Here is a 16,845-nt window from a genome sequence, read left to right on the forward strand (position 1 = left end):
CGCGACGGAGATGGAGCACTGAGTAGGAGCTCTGTCCCGACAAAGTAAATTTCTTCCTTAATTAACAAACCACAGTAGTAAATTGGCTGATTCAGATACAGTGGACATTTGTTGTGTCTGCCTATGTCTGTTACTGTGTCTGCAAATGACTCCTGAGGGAGAAATCCTGCTGCACAGACACAAGCTGGTGCACGGAGCAGGCATCTCAGAGGGCAGCCTGGCGGAAGCAAAACAGCCGGGCAGTTTCCCATCGACACTGACCGGGCCTGTGTATAAATTTTAATAATGATGATGATGATGTATATGACTTTTTAAATTAGTATTTTAATTGTTGTAATTCTGTTTCTAAAAACTGCCTTGCATGTCTATTAAACAGAAAGGCAGTACCTTAAATTTATACAACTACAGTAACTTCTGCATTTTAAGTGCTGTATTGGGGGGGGGGGAATGCGCTCCTCCCCTGCCCCCGAGAAGAGAAATTTCTGTTTTTGAGTGTTATGACCACATGCAGCAAATCTGAGTGTTTAAATTATGATACAAATACATCAAGGATCCAGCTTTATCTAGCCCTTGGCCCTGTTTTGTTTGGCTTTAGTTCTTGGGTGCCACTTGTATCATCCATTCCGTCTGCTTGCAACAGCTGAAGGGGGTCAATGAAATTCACATCACTAATTTCTCAGATGAACAGATTCCAGTGCTAGATCCTGGTTTCAGATTCATGGCACAATCCTGTAAATCACAATATATGCAGGAAAGAGGAAGTTGGTACATAGGTCATTCCTTTTTATGTTTGAGTAACTGCAGATTCTACGTTGGGCTGGTCCTGGAACAAATGGTGCCTCACCTGCAGAGTATCTTTGGTTGTGTTTGTTGTTGTTGTTGTTGTTGTTATTATTATTATTATATTTATATTCCCCCAATTCCCCCATGAGGGCTCAGAGCAGAGTACATCATAGTAAAAATGAAATCACAATAAAATCACAGTAATATCACAATAAAAACCAGTTACGGTATTTAGTAAAAGTACAACAGAATGGTCCAGCAAGATGGTATAGCAAAATGGTATAGCAGGATGGTACAGCGGAACAGCACAGCAGGGGAGGTCAACAGATCTAATAGATAGATACCGCCGCCTCATCCAAAAGCCTGGCAGAACAGCTCTGTTTTACAGGCCCTACGAAAGGCTAACAAGTCAGGTATGGCCCGGATCTCCATAGGGAGCTGATTCCACCAGGTCGGGGCCAGGACTGAGAAGGTCCTAGCCCTGGTAGAGGCAAGACGAGCATCTCTTGGGCCGGGGATGGTCAAAAGATCTTGGGAGGCCAAACAAAGTGACCTCTGAGGCATATATGGGAAGAGACGACCCCGCAGGTATGTTGGTCCCAGGCCATGCAAGGCTTTAAAAGTCAAAACTAACACCTTGAAGTGGACCCGGTACTCTATAGGCAGCCAGTGCAGGCCACAGAGCACCGGCAATATGCTCACCCATACAGGTGATGCAGTTAGCAGGCGAGCTGCCGCATTCTGCACCCACTGCAGTTTCCAGATCAGTTTCAAGGGCAAGCCAGCGTAGAGCGAGTTACAGTAGTCCAACCTGGAAGTGACCATTGCATGGGTCACCGTGGCCAAGTCTTGGGGGGATAGGTATGGTGCTAGTTGCCTGATCTGCCGTAGATGGTGAAAGGCAGACCCAGCAGCCGCCGTGATCTGGGCCTCCATAGAGAGAGAGAGGCGTTCATGATCACTCCCAACTTCTTCACCTATTGGGCAGGCACTAAAACGGTGGTGTCCGAGGCTGAGAGTTGGATGCACGAACCCACCCCCTCGACTCAAGCTCAGAACCTCTGTCTTAGTTGGATTTAACTTCAGTCAGCTCTGCTCCATTTCCTCAGCTTTTAAATACCTCTTTTGTATAGTACTGGTTCCCCATTTCAGAGCTTTGATGCACAGCTTACATACATGATTTTTCCACATTATATAAGATAATAATTTCCTCATCTGATCATTGAAAAGGGGCTAATGTGGGTTTGATGCTTATGAATCTTGTGTGTGCTAAGGGCTGTTGAGTGGCTTCTTACCTATGGCAACCCTATGAATTAATGTTTTCCAAAATGTTCTCTTGTTAACCGACTTACATAGGTCTGTCTATCTCATGTCTTCCTCCTTTCCTGATGCCTTCAATTTTTCTTAGCATTGTATTTTCCAGCAGATCTTGTCTACTTATCATGTGACAAAAATACAATAGCCTCAGTTTAGCCATTTTAGCTTCTAGAGAGAGTTCAGGCTTGATTTTATCAAGTACCCATTTATCTGTCTTTTTTGGTGGTCCAGAGTATCTGTAAAACTTTGTTCCAACACTGCATTTCAAAGGAATATGCTTTCTTCCTGTCAGCTTTCCTCACTGTCCAACTTTCACAGCCATACATAGTAATGAGGAATACTGCGGCATGAGTTAACTTGATCTTAGTCACCAATGACACATGGCTACACTTAAGAATTTTTCTACTTCCTTCATAGCTGTCCTTCCCAGTCTCAATCTCCTTCTGATTTCTTGGTTGCAGTCTTCCTTTTGGTTAGGGCTGCCAGTGACGTCATTGCACCGGCGACGTTGCGTGTCAGCTGCTGTAGGTGTTTCCAGGAAAACTCTATGGCTTCCCTGGACACTCTAGCAATTTGTGAGGGAAAGCTCAATGGTACCATAGAGTTTTTCCCTCACAAATTGCTAGAGCGTCCTGGAAAACCATAGAATTTTTCCAGAAACACCTAGAGTGACCGGCGCATGATGTTGCTGGTACAATGAGTCACTTGCAGGTGACATCAACACGTCACACACGCGAAGTCCCCTATCGGAGGACGCTTGGCAATCATACCTTTTGGTTGATGATGGAGTCAAGTGTGGGGACAAAGGAACGCTCTTACACTGCTGGTGGTCATGTAAATTCATTAAGAAATTTTGGAATGAAATTAAAAGACACATTTATTACATTACTGGTTACTGAATCCAACAAAAGCCTGAGCTTGTTTTACTTAAATTATGGCAAAACCAAGACATTCCCAAGATTAGAAACAAATTAATAACTATTTTGTTGACAACTGTTAAGTGCCTCATAATTGCTGCTAAGTGGAAAAGTAAGACTTCACCAACTATAGATGACTGGTATAGTAAGATTTGGGGATTATATTTGATGGATAAAATTGCTGGTTCCAGGACTTTCTTTGCAGGAAATGCCCAGCAGGAACTCATTTGCATATTAGGCCACACCCCCTGACACCACCATTGTTTCACACGGGGCTTTTTGTAGAAAAATCTCAGCAAGACCTAACTTGCATATTAGGCCACACCCCCTGGCAGCAAGCCAGCCAGAACTGTGTTCCTGTGCGTTCCTGCTTAAAAAAAAAAACCCTGGCTTGTTCTATTTCAAGGCTCAATACTTAACTTGGCCTCTCTAATTTGAGGGATAAATGGTTTCCCTTCCTGGATAGCACAACATTTCTTAAATCAGCATTATCATTGACTATCATTTTTTCTATTTTTTATCTGACATGTTAATACTCAAAGGTAATTAATTCTTTCTCCAACAAGGTATATGTTTCAAATGTTATCTATATATGTACCAGTTTTACAACACTTTGTGAATCTTTGCAAAACAGAAGACATCATAATGGAATCTCCCAAACTTTGTAAGATTATTGTAAAACTTATGAGTATTTTGTTGTTTCTTTTGTCCAATATGTTGTATCTCTGTATTGTTCAATAAAATGTATTAATATTTTTAAAAAATTAAGCGCCATCAAATCTTGACTGATTTATGACAACCCTTCAGGGCTTTTCAAGGCAATAGATGAGCATAAGTGGTTTGCTGTTGCCATCCTCTGTATAGCAACCCTGAATGGGTCTCCCCTCCAAATATCAGTTATGGCCAACCTTGCTTAGCTTTCATGCTCTACGAGAAACAAACACTGTGATGTACTGGCTAACAACATTTAAGAGATAAACCTTTTTAAATAACTAAATGCCACAAAGCACTCCCTGACACTTAAGTGTATATATTTATATTAGGAGTTTAAGCCAGTCCAAACTTCTTTTAATCAGATGCACAAGCCTTTTGGAGTTTCTCTGCAACATTTTTATAAGAAGCAAGCGGTTCCTTTTGATGACAAAATGCTCTTACGCTCTCTGCAATTATTTATTTATTTGTTTTTAATGTCGAGCAAGCCATTCCTATTTGAGCGAAATGCTCAAAGCCACTTGTGTATAATTTTAAGCAGGCCAGCCCTGTGCCTCCTCTATAACTAAACGCAAAAGCCTTCTAAAGTCTGTCGGCAAATGCATAGAGCGTTTGCCAGCAGACTTTAGAAGGCTTTTGCATTTAGTTTGGTTAAAAGAAGAAGTTTGGACTGGCTTAAGCTCCTAATATAAATATATACAGGTAAATATATAAATATATACACTTAAGTGTCAATTAGTGCTTTGTGGCATGTCTTGTTATTACCTTGGTTTATTCCAGTGTGAGAGAACTTGAAGTAAAAGATGTTGCAGAAGAGCATTAACATTGGGTTGTTACAAGAGGCTGGTAACCCTGGAAGAAATAGGAAGGAGGACTACTCCTGAGGAAGTTCGTTGACGAAATTATCCTTTATCCGGGTGCTCATAGGACCTTTCTTGTAATATTGTAATGTGAGAATGGACCTTTGTTGTAATATTGTTTATGTGAATGGACATTTCTAGTACAGTATAAAAAAAAATTATATGATTTAAAAAGGTTTCTCTTAAATGATTTTACTAAACATTGTTAGCCAGTACATCACAGTGTTTGTTTCTCTTATTGCCTGTTAAATGAACTGCGATCTCTTTTTGTTGGTTATTTAGCTTTCATGCTCTGGCATGCTCCGGCTGGTCTGGCCGACCCAAGTGATCCATTAATTGCAGCAGGTGCTAATATAATCCAGCAGCCTTTTTTTTACAGGTCAGACTTTCTTGATGCCTTTGAAGAAACGATCCAATAATTCTCTGGGAAATATATTAAAATCTTTCTTCACATTAGATCACAAGGGGAAGAAGCACCTGCGGAGAGCATCTACTTTAGTTATGTGTAAATTAAAAGGCATGGTGTCAACTAGGGTTGCCAAGTCCAATTCAAGAAATATCTGGGGACTTTGGGGGTGGAGCCAGGAGACTTTGGGGGTGGAGCCAGGAGACATTGGGGGTGGAGCCAAGATCAAGGCTGTGACAAGCATAATTGAACTCCAAAGGGAGTTCTGGCCATCACGTTTCAAGGGACTGAACACCTTTTAAATGCCTTCTTTCCATAGGAAATAATGAAGGATAGGGGCGCCTTCTTTTGGGGCACATAGAATTGGACCCCCTGGTCCAAACTTTTTGAAACTTGGGAGGTATTTTGGGGAGAGGCACTAGATGCTATACGGAAAATTTGGTGCCTCTATCTCAAAATACAGCCCCCCCAGAGCCCCTGATACCCACAGCTCAATTCCCCATCATTCCCTATGGGAATTGTTCATGGAGGTGCATGATGGCTCTGGGGGTGGGGCTTCCCCGCCGGCCAGCTGGCTGGGGAGGGGGGAAGCCTGTAAAACCGGGGGATCCCCCTCTGGGACCTGGGGATTGGGAAGCGTAGTGTCAACGTAGTGTGGGAATCCCAAAGCATAAAGGCTGAAACCCCTCTCTCAAATCTGTAAATATTATTTATAGTACTCGGTAACTTGGGTGACCAATCCCTGTCCCTCCCTTCCCATTTCTGCCAGGCTTTTCATGCAAAACAGAATAGGGTTGCCAAGTCCAATTCAAGAAATATCTGGGGACTTTGGGGATGGAGCCAGGAGACATTGGGGCTGGAGCCATAAGCAAAGTTGTGACAAGCACAACTGAACTCCAAAGGGAGTTCCGGCCCTCACATTTAAAGGAACTGCACGCCTTTTAAATGCCTTCCCTACATTAGAAATAATGAAGGATAGGGGCACCTTCTTTTGGGGCTCATAAAATTGTACTATGCACTGGTCCAACCTTTTTGAAACTTGGAGAGCATTTTGAGGAGAGTCATCGGATGCTATGTTGAAAATTTGATGCCTCTATCTCAAAAAACGGCCCCTCCAGAGCCCCAGATACCCCCAGATCAATTCTCCATTATACCCTATGGGAATCGATCTCCATAGGGAATAATGAAGTACCCAGCAGACATTTCCCTCCCCACCCCCACCCACCCCCGTTTCTGACGACTCTGAAGCGGGGAAGGCCTGCTCCCACCTGGGGATTAGCATCTCTACTCATGAGTTGCTGAACTTCCAACTTCTTCAAAGTAACACAGAGCAACCAAAGGTTCAAGTTTACCTTTCCTATGCAAACAACCTCTAAAAAGATTGTGCAACCAACAGAGGGCCTGGACTGCTTTCACAGCCACTGGGAGCAGCCATGTTGTTCTGCCTCTTCCTTCCACCCCCATCCAGCCTTAAAGACACAGACACACTATCCCAAGAGGAAGCCTTTCTAAGTGGAGTCTGAAGCCTCTGGAGGTGGAAAGGCACATGGTGGCTGTGGGGGCGGGGCTTCCCCCCACTGGCCAGCTGACTGGGAGCGGGAAAGAGCCTGGGAAAGCGGGAAAAACCCCGCTGAGACCTGGAGCAGAATGCACTATGTCGCATGTGAAGAACCATCAAGTTGCAGCTGATTTATGGAGACCCCAGCAAGGGTCTTTCAAGCATGTGAAAAGCAGAGGTTATTTGCAGTTGTCTTCCTTTACAGAGGCTCCCTTGGTGGTCTTCTTTCCACGTACTGACCCTGTTTAGCTTCTGAGATCTGACGAGATCAGGTTATGCTATGCTCCCTTGCCTCTTGTTGCGATACCCCTCCCACTGTGCCAAATAGCTGCTTCAAAATATGTTAATATTTCACTACTACAGACTGTATTAAGATTGTGAGTTTGGGGAATTACTCCTTAAGGCAAAGCATCTTGCTATCCTTAGGAATACTGAGCGCTGGGAGGAATGGGTTAATGCTGCTTCTCCTTCTCTCCTTTCTTAGCATTCATTGCAGCAAGCCTGAGTGTACTGACCTCAGATGGCTGCCCCTTCTCTCCCAGCCCTGTGGCAGCCCCATGTCTGCTGGGACCAACACTGGAGTATGAGCAGTATGAAGCTGAAGCAACTGTAAAGCAAGGTGGCAGCTCCCAGATGGCCAGAAAAAACCTGTGTGTGTCTGGGGTCACCGTGCAACTGGAGATGAGGAATCTTTGGGAGGAATTCAACAGCTTAGGCACTGAGATGATTGTCACCAAGGCAGGGCGGTAGGTATAATGATCTTAATCCCATAAACAAGGATTCGGAAACAACAAAGAATGAGGATTAGACAACATAGCTTTAATTTAGAGCATGACTAAGCGATACAACAAGTGATCCCTGACCTCTACTAGTCTAACAAGGCCTTGTGAGCATTAGGGCTTAACATCGAATTACAATGTCCTTAACACTGTTGTTAACCACTGTCCCATAGTACTGTAAATAGAGTCATTCAAAAGGTAGACATTTACCAGTAGGGAGCAGCAGAGGTCAATACAGCTGCGGGAACATGGGGGGAGGGTTAATGTGTGTGCCTGCCTGATGCAAGGGCTGCACCCACAACTTCCCTATGCTTGTACTAGATAGGATTCATCCTTCCTAGAAATGTAGAACCTTCCCACACCCCATCCAGTTTGCTGGATTAAAAGGGGGGCCCTGGGGGGGGGGGGAACCTTTCCAGAAACATGAAGGGTGAAGGGCAGCAAAAAAGCAAAATTAACTGACAAACTCTTTCTCCCATTCCTTGTGGCAGGAGAATGTTTCCCACTTTCCAGGTGAAGATATCAGGCATGGACCCCTTGGCTGACTACGTGCTACTTATGGATTTTGTGCCTTTAGATGACAAGAGATATCGGTATGGGTATTTAATAGTCTTTTATAGCCTATTTTTCTTCCATTAAGGTAGCCACACACATAGAGTTTCTAACTGATCTCCTGCCTAAGCACTGACCAAACCTACATCCATTTAACCCATCTAGGTTATTGGGTCATGTGCCTTCAGGTTGCCAGCTTTGACTTGTGAAATTCTTGGAGATTGGGGGAACAGTGCCTGGAGAGGGTAGAGCTTGGAAAGGGGAGGGAGCTCAGCGGGGATATGACGTCACATCCTGTCATTTCACATCTTTCACAATCTTATTTAGGACTGCATTTGATTAATTTAGTTTTTACTTAACTGGCAGGCCTAATTGGAAATTTTAAGTTGTGATCTTTTATGTTGTAAGCCACCTTGGGAAGGGAAGGCAGTATAATACTGCCCGATCTTGTCCGATCTCATAAGCTAAGTGCTTTGATGGGAGCCCTCAAGGAAGTCCGCAGAGAAAGGCATAGGCAAAACCACCTCTGCTTCTCACTTGCTTGGTCACCATAGACTGTGATGTGATGGCACTTCACACAAACATGCTGCCTTGAATTCAGCAAGGTAGGCAAGCAGTTAACAATGTTTTAAATAAATAAATAAAAATCTTGTGATAATCACATCCAGGCCAGAGGTCAGCTCCTCCTCTTGCTGCTAGGTCTTCCTCACACCAAATTTTAAATTTAAATTTCCCACAGCATATCACTTCCCTCACCTCTTCCTCCTGTCTTACACCACTTCTAGGCATCTCTATGCATGGGTTCTGTATGCCATACCCTTTGATCCTAAATATTTGTGCTAGTATAACTGACTATTCAGTTACATTCCATTCAACAACAACAAAGAACACCCTCTCAAAATCCTCTTCAGGGTTTTTCCACTGTTGAGGAGAAAAACCGACTCTGAAGATGAACAGGACGATAGCAGAAGTCTGGCAGATTTGTTCTCTGAGCACACTTTGATTTCATTCAGAATTGCATATCAGACTTTAGTTATGGTTCTGTGCCTCAGTCCTGGATAATGGAATGGCCTTCCTCACACCATTAGGGCTGCCAGTTCTGGGTTGGGCAACACCTGTATATGGGGGGGGGGGGTGGAGTCTGAGGAGGGCAGGGTTTGGGGAGGGACCTCAATGAGATATAATGCCATAGAATCCACCTTCCAATGTGGCAATTTTCTGCAATCTATATCACCTGGAAATGGTGTAATTCCAGGAGATCACCAGCCACCACTCAAACATCGTATGGAAATATTGGGTGAGCAGGGCCCATGGAATTTTGTCTCCCCTGATTGGCAGCCCTGTTTCAATGTAATGGACAGTGACTTCCAGCAAATCTTTGTATTTCAGCAGGTCTTTTTTTTGCAAAATAATCACTAGCCCTGAAAGGAAGTAAGTGTTATTTAGTCCCTTTTCAAAGAAGTGGAGATTAATCTAATGGGGAGCAGGGCAGGTCCACTCCATTTTCACAGTCATAGGCTATAATGTATTAGCAGCTTCCTGCCTATTGAGAACAACAGGATGAGACAGCAGGCACAAAATATTATGCATTCTATTATTGTATTGCTATAAAGAGTAAAAAACTAGTAGTCCACTTCCAAAAAGTGGACTCCCCAAGTTATGCCACCTGTTCTTCCCCCTCAGTTGCCAAGTCCAGAGGTAAAAAGGGGGGTATGCATAGAGTTGCCAGCTCTAGCCTGTGAAATTCCTGGACATTTGGGAGGTGGAGCCTAAGGAGTTTGGGGCAGGGAAGGAGCTAAGCAGGGATGTGATACCATAAAGTCCACCCGCTGAAGCTGCAATTTTCTCCAGCAGAACTGATCTCTGTAGTATGTAGAAGAGTTGTAACTCCTGGAGAACTCCAGGCCCTACCTGGAGGTTGGAACTGCAGGTTGGATGAGCAGTGTATGGAATGTTGTAGCTTGGCATCGAGCATGAGGCATGAGTCTTTGGCCTGCCATACCCCACATTCTTGTCAAAATGGCCTTTGAGTTGCTGATTACCATACAGGGTATTGTATACCATACTTGAATACTGCCTCTAATTTTGTCTCGTTGATAACCCTGTAAAATATATTGGTAGAAAAGTATTGATAGATATATAGCTATTTTGAAAGATAAAGTATGAAGTTGGGCATGTTTTGTATTCAACAGATCATAAGGCATAGAAGGCCAAAGAAATGCATGCCAATTCCCCACGAGGCATGTTCCGGCATCGGAGCTCTTCCGCCCCCGCCCCCGACACTTTCATCTGATTTTGCACAAGCTGCCGCAGGGCTGCAACTTGCCCCACCTTTTTTCCGCGGCAAGCAAGATCCTCTGAAAACCAGTTTCTGCTTGCCATGGGAAAGAGGAAGGGCAAGTTGCAGCCCCACGGCAGCTTGTTCAAAATTGGACAGAAGCGTTGGGGGGTGGGGGGTGGGGAAGAGCTCTGATGCCAGAACAAGCCTAGTGGGGAATTGGTCTGGGTTCTGTCACTGCATCAAAAATGTCTTTTATTTTGCTTTCTTATTTGTAATTTTAAAGCATACAATTCAACACCACATCATAAGAAAAAATAATTATCCCAATCCACCCTAACCAATCTTGTAGGCTGGATACAGGGCTAAATCCAACCACCTTTTCCATTCAATCTTGCTCCATTCCCTTTCTTACTACATTTTTGGTCTCACATGCAGACCAAGCACATGCCATAATCCCCAGCCTAGCTTTCTGGGTGGTCAAGTAGATCACTTTTTCACCATTGGAACATAAGAACATAAGAGAAGCAATGTTGGATCAAGCCAGTGGCCCATCCAGTCCAACACTCTGTGTCACACAGTGGTTAAAAAAACCTGATACCATCAGGAGGTCCAGCCATCTCACTGTTCCCCTCCCCCCCCCAAGCACCAAGAATACAGAGCATCACAGCCCCAGACAGAGAGTTTCATCAATACACTGATTGTATCCAATCCATCCCTAGGAAATGAAGAGAGGAGGGAGAAAAATAGTGTGAGATGGAGAAGAAAGAGGCATATGTGGTCATGCAAAATATATAACATATCAAGATATTTATTTATCAGATTTATATATCACCCTCCCCTGACAGGGAGTTTTAAAAGCTATTTAAAAGATAGCTTTTAAAACTATGGCAGTCTGTGAAAGCAAACAAATGCAGTGGTTTCATCCCAGATTAGTCTTGTTCCAGGATAAGGGCTTGGTTCAACACATTATCTCTCCCAACAGGTATGCCTTCCATAGCTCTGCCTGGCTGGTAGCAGGCAAGGCTGATCCTGCTACACCTGGACGGGTTCACTTCCACCCTGACTCTCCTGCCAAGGGAGGCCAGTGGATGAGGCAGATCGTCTCCTTTGACAAGCTCAAGCTCACCAACAATTTGATGGATGACAATGGCCATGTAAGTTACTATGGGACTGCAAACAAAGGTGATTGGTATAGGAAAAATAAGGGCCCTGGGGGATTTCATCTATTGCAGCCCTTTTCAAGCAAAATAGCTATCTTTAGTCACACCTTCCTACCCACGTGTAGCCCATACCAGGAGAACTGTAAGAGGAGAGGTCAGTTTGCCTCTCTGTGGGATTCCACTTCTGTTTTCACCCCATACTTGGGTTGGCTAAAGGGAGATGAGTACATTATGAGCAGGGCTAGAATAACAGGGCAATAACCTAAAGGCTCAATACCGAATGCTGATAGACTGTTGTGATGAACCAGTCAGGGTCAGCTCGGGAGGGTGACCACTATAGATTTTTTTTCCCTGTCACTTTCACCCAGTACCTCAGACACACCAAAGAAAACTGTCAGAAAATAAACCAGGCACTAAACGTTTTCAAATTCAAAAACCAAAAGATATTTATTGCATCACAAAAAGGCAAGGGAGGGAATGAAAATTATATTAATTTGGTTTGATTAAAAACAAATCAGTTGGCTGGCAGGTGTTTATCAAAATAATCTCTAAACACCAAAGATTGGGCAGGCTGAATTAATATCTACAGGCAGGATTTAGAAATATACAAAAACTATGGGCAGGCAGTGCTTATTTGGCACTAGGAACACTAGGTAGAGATGGGATTATCCCCTAAACTCAGGCTTCTTAAATCATAAAAATAATAAATTGTTACACACTCTATGCCATACACAGACTCACTCACTAGCACACCACCATTTAAATGCTATAACCAGCCCCACAATCCTGTGTGTCCCACCCAGCTAGAATCCCAGTCTGTTCTTAGGATTCCTTCCTAGCCCCAAGAATCTAGTTTTTCTGTGTGTGTGTGTGTTCTAAATTGGACCAGGAGTCTGCCCTGATATGCTGACATCTCCTCAGAGTTTCTTCACACAGAAGGTGCCTGGTTTTGCCCCCTTCTTCCCAATAACTTTCTCCGTGACAGAAACTTTAACTCCGTTCTGTCTCCCAAGGAACCCAGCCCATAGGTTGTTCTCAGCTCCTTTCCAGTTGCTTCACACAACTGATCAGCTTCAGTACCAGGACTGCACTCTTCCAGTGCTCAGACTGAACTGTTTCAGTACTAAAGCTCAACTGAACTCTGAGGCATTTTTCTTCCCTGTAAGTCTCTTTGCAATTTGATACATTCTTGTAACCATGGCTGTGGCCCAGCCAATCGGTGCAAGCTGTTCCCAGCTTCCAGGCTAACTGCCTGAGTTCATTACAACTGTTATAATGGCAGACTGGGAAACTGAACAATTGTGCTTTAAATGAGATACCATTGGGGTTTATAATTTCTTTTTAATGTAATTGGTTTTATTGATTTAAATGTATGCATTTTATTCTTATGTGTACATCACCCAGAGCCTGACATTAGCCAGGATGGGACGCTCCATTACGTTAAATTAATAATGATTCCAACAAAAATCTGGGTTATTGTTGCTCTGTACACTGTTGAAAATTCATGCCATATTTGCAATGCAACAGATTTAATTTATATAATTGGGGAGAAGGTCATTGTGGAATTATATAGCATTTAAAAATGCAACCAACTTGTACTGGTAAGTACATTTAAGGGTCCAAGACTTCAGACTTTGTTAATCTCTATCAGGAAATAGATTAACATGGAGGGTTAGTAGGTAGTGTTTTTGTGATGCAGGGTGAATACATAATTAATAATGAAATGTCAATGTACATCTGAAACATCTTCTTCACCAGATCATCCTGAATTCTATGCACAGATACCAGCCTCGCTTCCATGTAGTGGTAGTAGATCCACGTCCAGATAGTGAGCGTTACGCCCAGGAGAACTTCAAATCCTTTGTCTTCACTGAGACTCAGTTCATAGCAGTGACGGCCTATCAGAATCATCGGGTAAGAGCACACCACACCAAAGGCACTAGTTCATATCAGCAGGGCTCACCTCTAGGAGAGAGCTGGGACTGGTGTGTTGCAGAATTTGACTGGAGATGGGTACATGATACCTCTCTGCAGAGCCATAGATACTGTGCAGATGATCATGGTGTCAATTCAAAAGATTACTTTAAGAGTCTTTAAAAATATTGTATAATGGCTAAGTTGATGGCTGTGGACTATGGGGACCTGGATTCAGTTCTTCACAATAGCAGTAAAACTCAATAGCTAAGCTTGGGCAAGTTTATTAATTTAGAAAATGTATATGCCTTCTCTCCAGAGAACCTGCTCAACATGGCTCCCAACATTGATTAAACAATAAAACAGCAAAAATCATTAAAAGCATAAAAACAATATAACAAGTTAGACTTGGATACTATTCCCACATTCTATGTGTGCTTGAGAGATTCTGCTATGGTGTTTGTGCTCTATTCTACTAAAATTTCCATGTGCATAAGATTAATGATTTTCAATGGATCCATGCACATGGAAGTTTTAAAGGAAGAACACTGCAGTAGAGACTACTGCACACAGAAATAGTCCACAGGATCTGAGCTTCATATTACTCAAGCTAACATCCTATGTATGCCATCCAATTTCTATGGAGGAAGCCTGGTAAATGCAGCAAATATATTTACTAAATGTGTATACTGTCCTTGTTCTAAAGAGCTCACAGCTGTTTTTACTGAGGTACTGTGGTAGATGCTATGCTCCCCAACTGGCTCAGTCCTACAACAGTTATGTCATGAACGGTGTTGATTTCTCAGAAACAGTGGCAGCAAGCAGCATCTCCAGGATGGGCAGGTAGGGGCTGGCAGGGAAGACACGGCATACCTGACAAGTCCATCACTCTCTTGGCAGATCACGCAGCTGAAAATTGCTAGTAATCCCTTTGCAAAAGGGTTCCGGGAATGTGAGCCAGATGACTGGTAAGTCTCCTCTGATGTCCTTCCCCTCACAGCAACTCTGACTTCCAGGCCCCTGTTCAACAAACTCTGGAACATTCCTCCTTTTTTCTTCATCCCGCAATCCTAGGCCTCGCATGTGTAGCATTAGAACTACTACTTTGTTTAGCATTTGTGTGTAGATGCACACAAAGGCCATACACATGCTTGTCAACATCCCTTGTACCACTTTGTTAGCTAATTGGAAAGAGGAGGCAGAGGCAGTGGCAATATGAACAATTTGATCCAGAGCTTTTTTTTCTTCCAGAGCCCACAGAGCGGAGCTCCACATGGGTTGGCCATGGCTCTGACTGGCCCAACTCACCATGTGGCAGTAGGGTTGCCAAGTCCAATTTAAGAAATATCTGGGGATTTTGGAGGTGGAGCCAGGAGTCTTTGGGGGTGGAGCCAGGAGACATTGGGGGCGGAGCCGAGAGCAAGGGTGTGACAAGCATAATTGAACTTGAAGGGAGTTCTGGCCATCACATTTAAAGGGACTGCACAAATTTTTAAATGCCTTCCTTCCATAGGAAATAATGAAGGATAGGGGCGCCTTCTTTTGGGGCACATAGAATTGGACCCCCTCGTCCAATCTTTTTGAAACTTGGGAGGTATTTTGGGGAGAGGCACTAGATGCTATACTGAAAATTTGGTTCCTCTATCTCAAAAAACAGCCTCCCAGAGCCCTCGATATCCACGGATCAATTCCCCATCATTCCCTATGGGAATCGTTCATAGAGGTGCATGATGGCTCTGGGGGCGGGGCTTCCCCCTCCGGCCAGCTGGCTGGGGGAGGGGGGAAGCCTGTAAAACCGGGGGATCCCCCTCTGGGACCTGGGGATTGGGAAGCCTATGTGGCAGCCACATGCTCCCAGACCAGTCAATGTGGCCTAATGTGCAAATAAACTCCTGCTGGTTTTTTTCTACAAAAAAAGCACTGGATTGATCCATTGCTGGGCAATACTCTGTTGTGCTTCAAGAGCTGTTTCAGCTACCTCACCCCTAAGCTGCTCAGAGATAAGGCCACTATTATATTAATTTTGTCTTCCATATAGGCCAGGGTCGCCAGGACAACTACTAGGCTGCTTATCTCACAATAGTGAGGCAACTCCCTCAGCCCAGATCCAGAAGACTCCAGAAAAAGGTAAGATGGAAGACTCCACAAGAAAGCAAGCTCCTTAGATCAGTGCAGTTTGAGCCCCACGCTCGAAAGGTGCAAACTACAGTCTGCCCTGGAAATATTCAATGATACTTCTGAATTGGTAGTTCAGTTCTTAGGCCCAATTCATAAACTTTCACATACTAGCTTTCGGAAGTCTGTGATCCAGGACATAAGCTCAAGCAGGGCTTCTGGGCATAATAGTTTACTAACACACACAAGCAGCAATCACAGACTGCATAATTAGGGTCTTAACCCAGCACACCTTCAATTAAGTCACTAATGCAGGAATGAAGCGTACCATCTGCCCAAGTCATCAGACCATTTCAAGCATACATCACTGCTGCAAGATGGAACCCTGGAAGTGTGCAGAGGGAGCAGCTGGTGCTTACAATGGCAAAACATAAACCAGGCCATAGCCTTTTGAATGCCCGAGGCTTGGGACAAGATACATGAGATCGGATGAAGGCAATTCCCAGGGTGAAAGACTGAGATGAGTTCATCAAGGACAGGTGGTCCTAGGGTTCTGCACTCTTGACCACAAGACCCCATCAGGGATAAATTGGCATGAAGGGAGAAAGGAGTAGAGGTCACATTGTGCAGGGAACAGAACAGTCACCAAAAACTTCAGCTCTGACCCATCTCTCTTCCTAGGGTTTACCAACAATCACCGTCTTCCTCCTTCCCTCCTCAGAGAAGCTTCCCATCTCCATCACTCACCACCGGTGACACCTGCCGGCCTCCCTGACATGTGCATTGCTCGCCGACCCTTAAATGAGTCATCAGGGGCCTTGCCCTACAAGCACCTCTCCTATCACAGCATCTATGTGGGAGCACGGGCCCGGGCAGCACCATATACACTCCCAAGCAGTCGGGCCACTAGCTTCCATGCTCTCAACATCTACACCGCTGGTGGCTTTGAACAATGAAGGACAGAGATGTGGATGGCGCACTGAGTACCTTCCTGCTTCTTACCTCCCTGCTAAAATCTATTCCAGAGTCACCCCCCCTTTCCTTTCCATGTTATATGTAAATCATTGTACCGTCTTGCTAAGAAGGGCTGGCTACTCCACAGCTGAGCTCCCCGCTGGAAGCATTTTGCAACTACACCATGTGGACAGTGTCATCAATCCAGCCCCTTCAAATGACACCCTCTGTGACCAACTTTATAATATTGTGCCCCCCAATAAATGGACATTAGATGTGGTGGTACAGGGCCCACTGCAGAGTCTCTCATTTCAGAGGTGAGGGGAAATCTAGCTTGAGGCTTGGTGAGGAGCAGAAGTCATCTGTACTTTGAACATATGAAGCTGCCTTATACTGAATCAGACCCTCGGTCCATCAAAGTCAGTATTGTCTTCTCAGACTGGCAGCGGCTCTCAAGGGTCTCAAGCTGAGGTTTTTCACGCCTACTTGCCTGGACCCTTTTTCGTTGGAGATGCCGGAGATTGAACCTGGGACCTTC

General features: G+C 44.3%; 1 protein-coding gene across 1 annotated transcript in view; it reads left to right on the forward strand.

The window, feature by feature from the left end:
• TBX10 (T-box transcription factor 10) overlaps positions 1 to 16,309 on the forward strand; it is a 39,698-nt gene extending 23,389 nt beyond the window's left edge. Inside the window, exons 4-11 of the mRNA XM_060262436.1 lie at positions 596 to 731; positions 7,037 to 7,298; positions 7,823 to 7,924; positions 11,147 to 11,318; positions 13,083 to 13,238; positions 14,139 to 14,206; positions 15,277 to 15,365; positions 16,035 to 16,309. Coding sequence (XP_060118419.1) covers positions 596 to 731; positions 7,037 to 7,298; positions 7,823 to 7,924; positions 11,147 to 11,318; positions 13,083 to 13,238; positions 14,139 to 14,206; positions 15,277 to 15,365; positions 16,035 to 16,309 — 1,260 coding nt within the window. The remainder of the gene's footprint in view (positions 1 to 595; positions 732 to 7,036; positions 7,299 to 7,822; positions 7,925 to 11,146; positions 11,319 to 13,082; positions 13,239 to 14,138; positions 14,207 to 15,276; positions 15,366 to 16,034) is intronic.
• Positions 16,310 to 16,845: the final 536 nt, after the last annotated feature.

Source organism: Heteronotia binoei, chromosome 21 (assembly GCF_032191835.1).
Source record: "Heteronotia binoei isolate CCM8104 ecotype False Entrance Well chromosome 21, APGP_CSIRO_Hbin_v1, whole genome shotgun sequence".
Classification (NCBI taxonomy): Eukaryota; Metazoa; Chordata; class Lepidosauria; order Squamata; family Gekkonidae; genus Heteronotia; species Heteronotia binoei.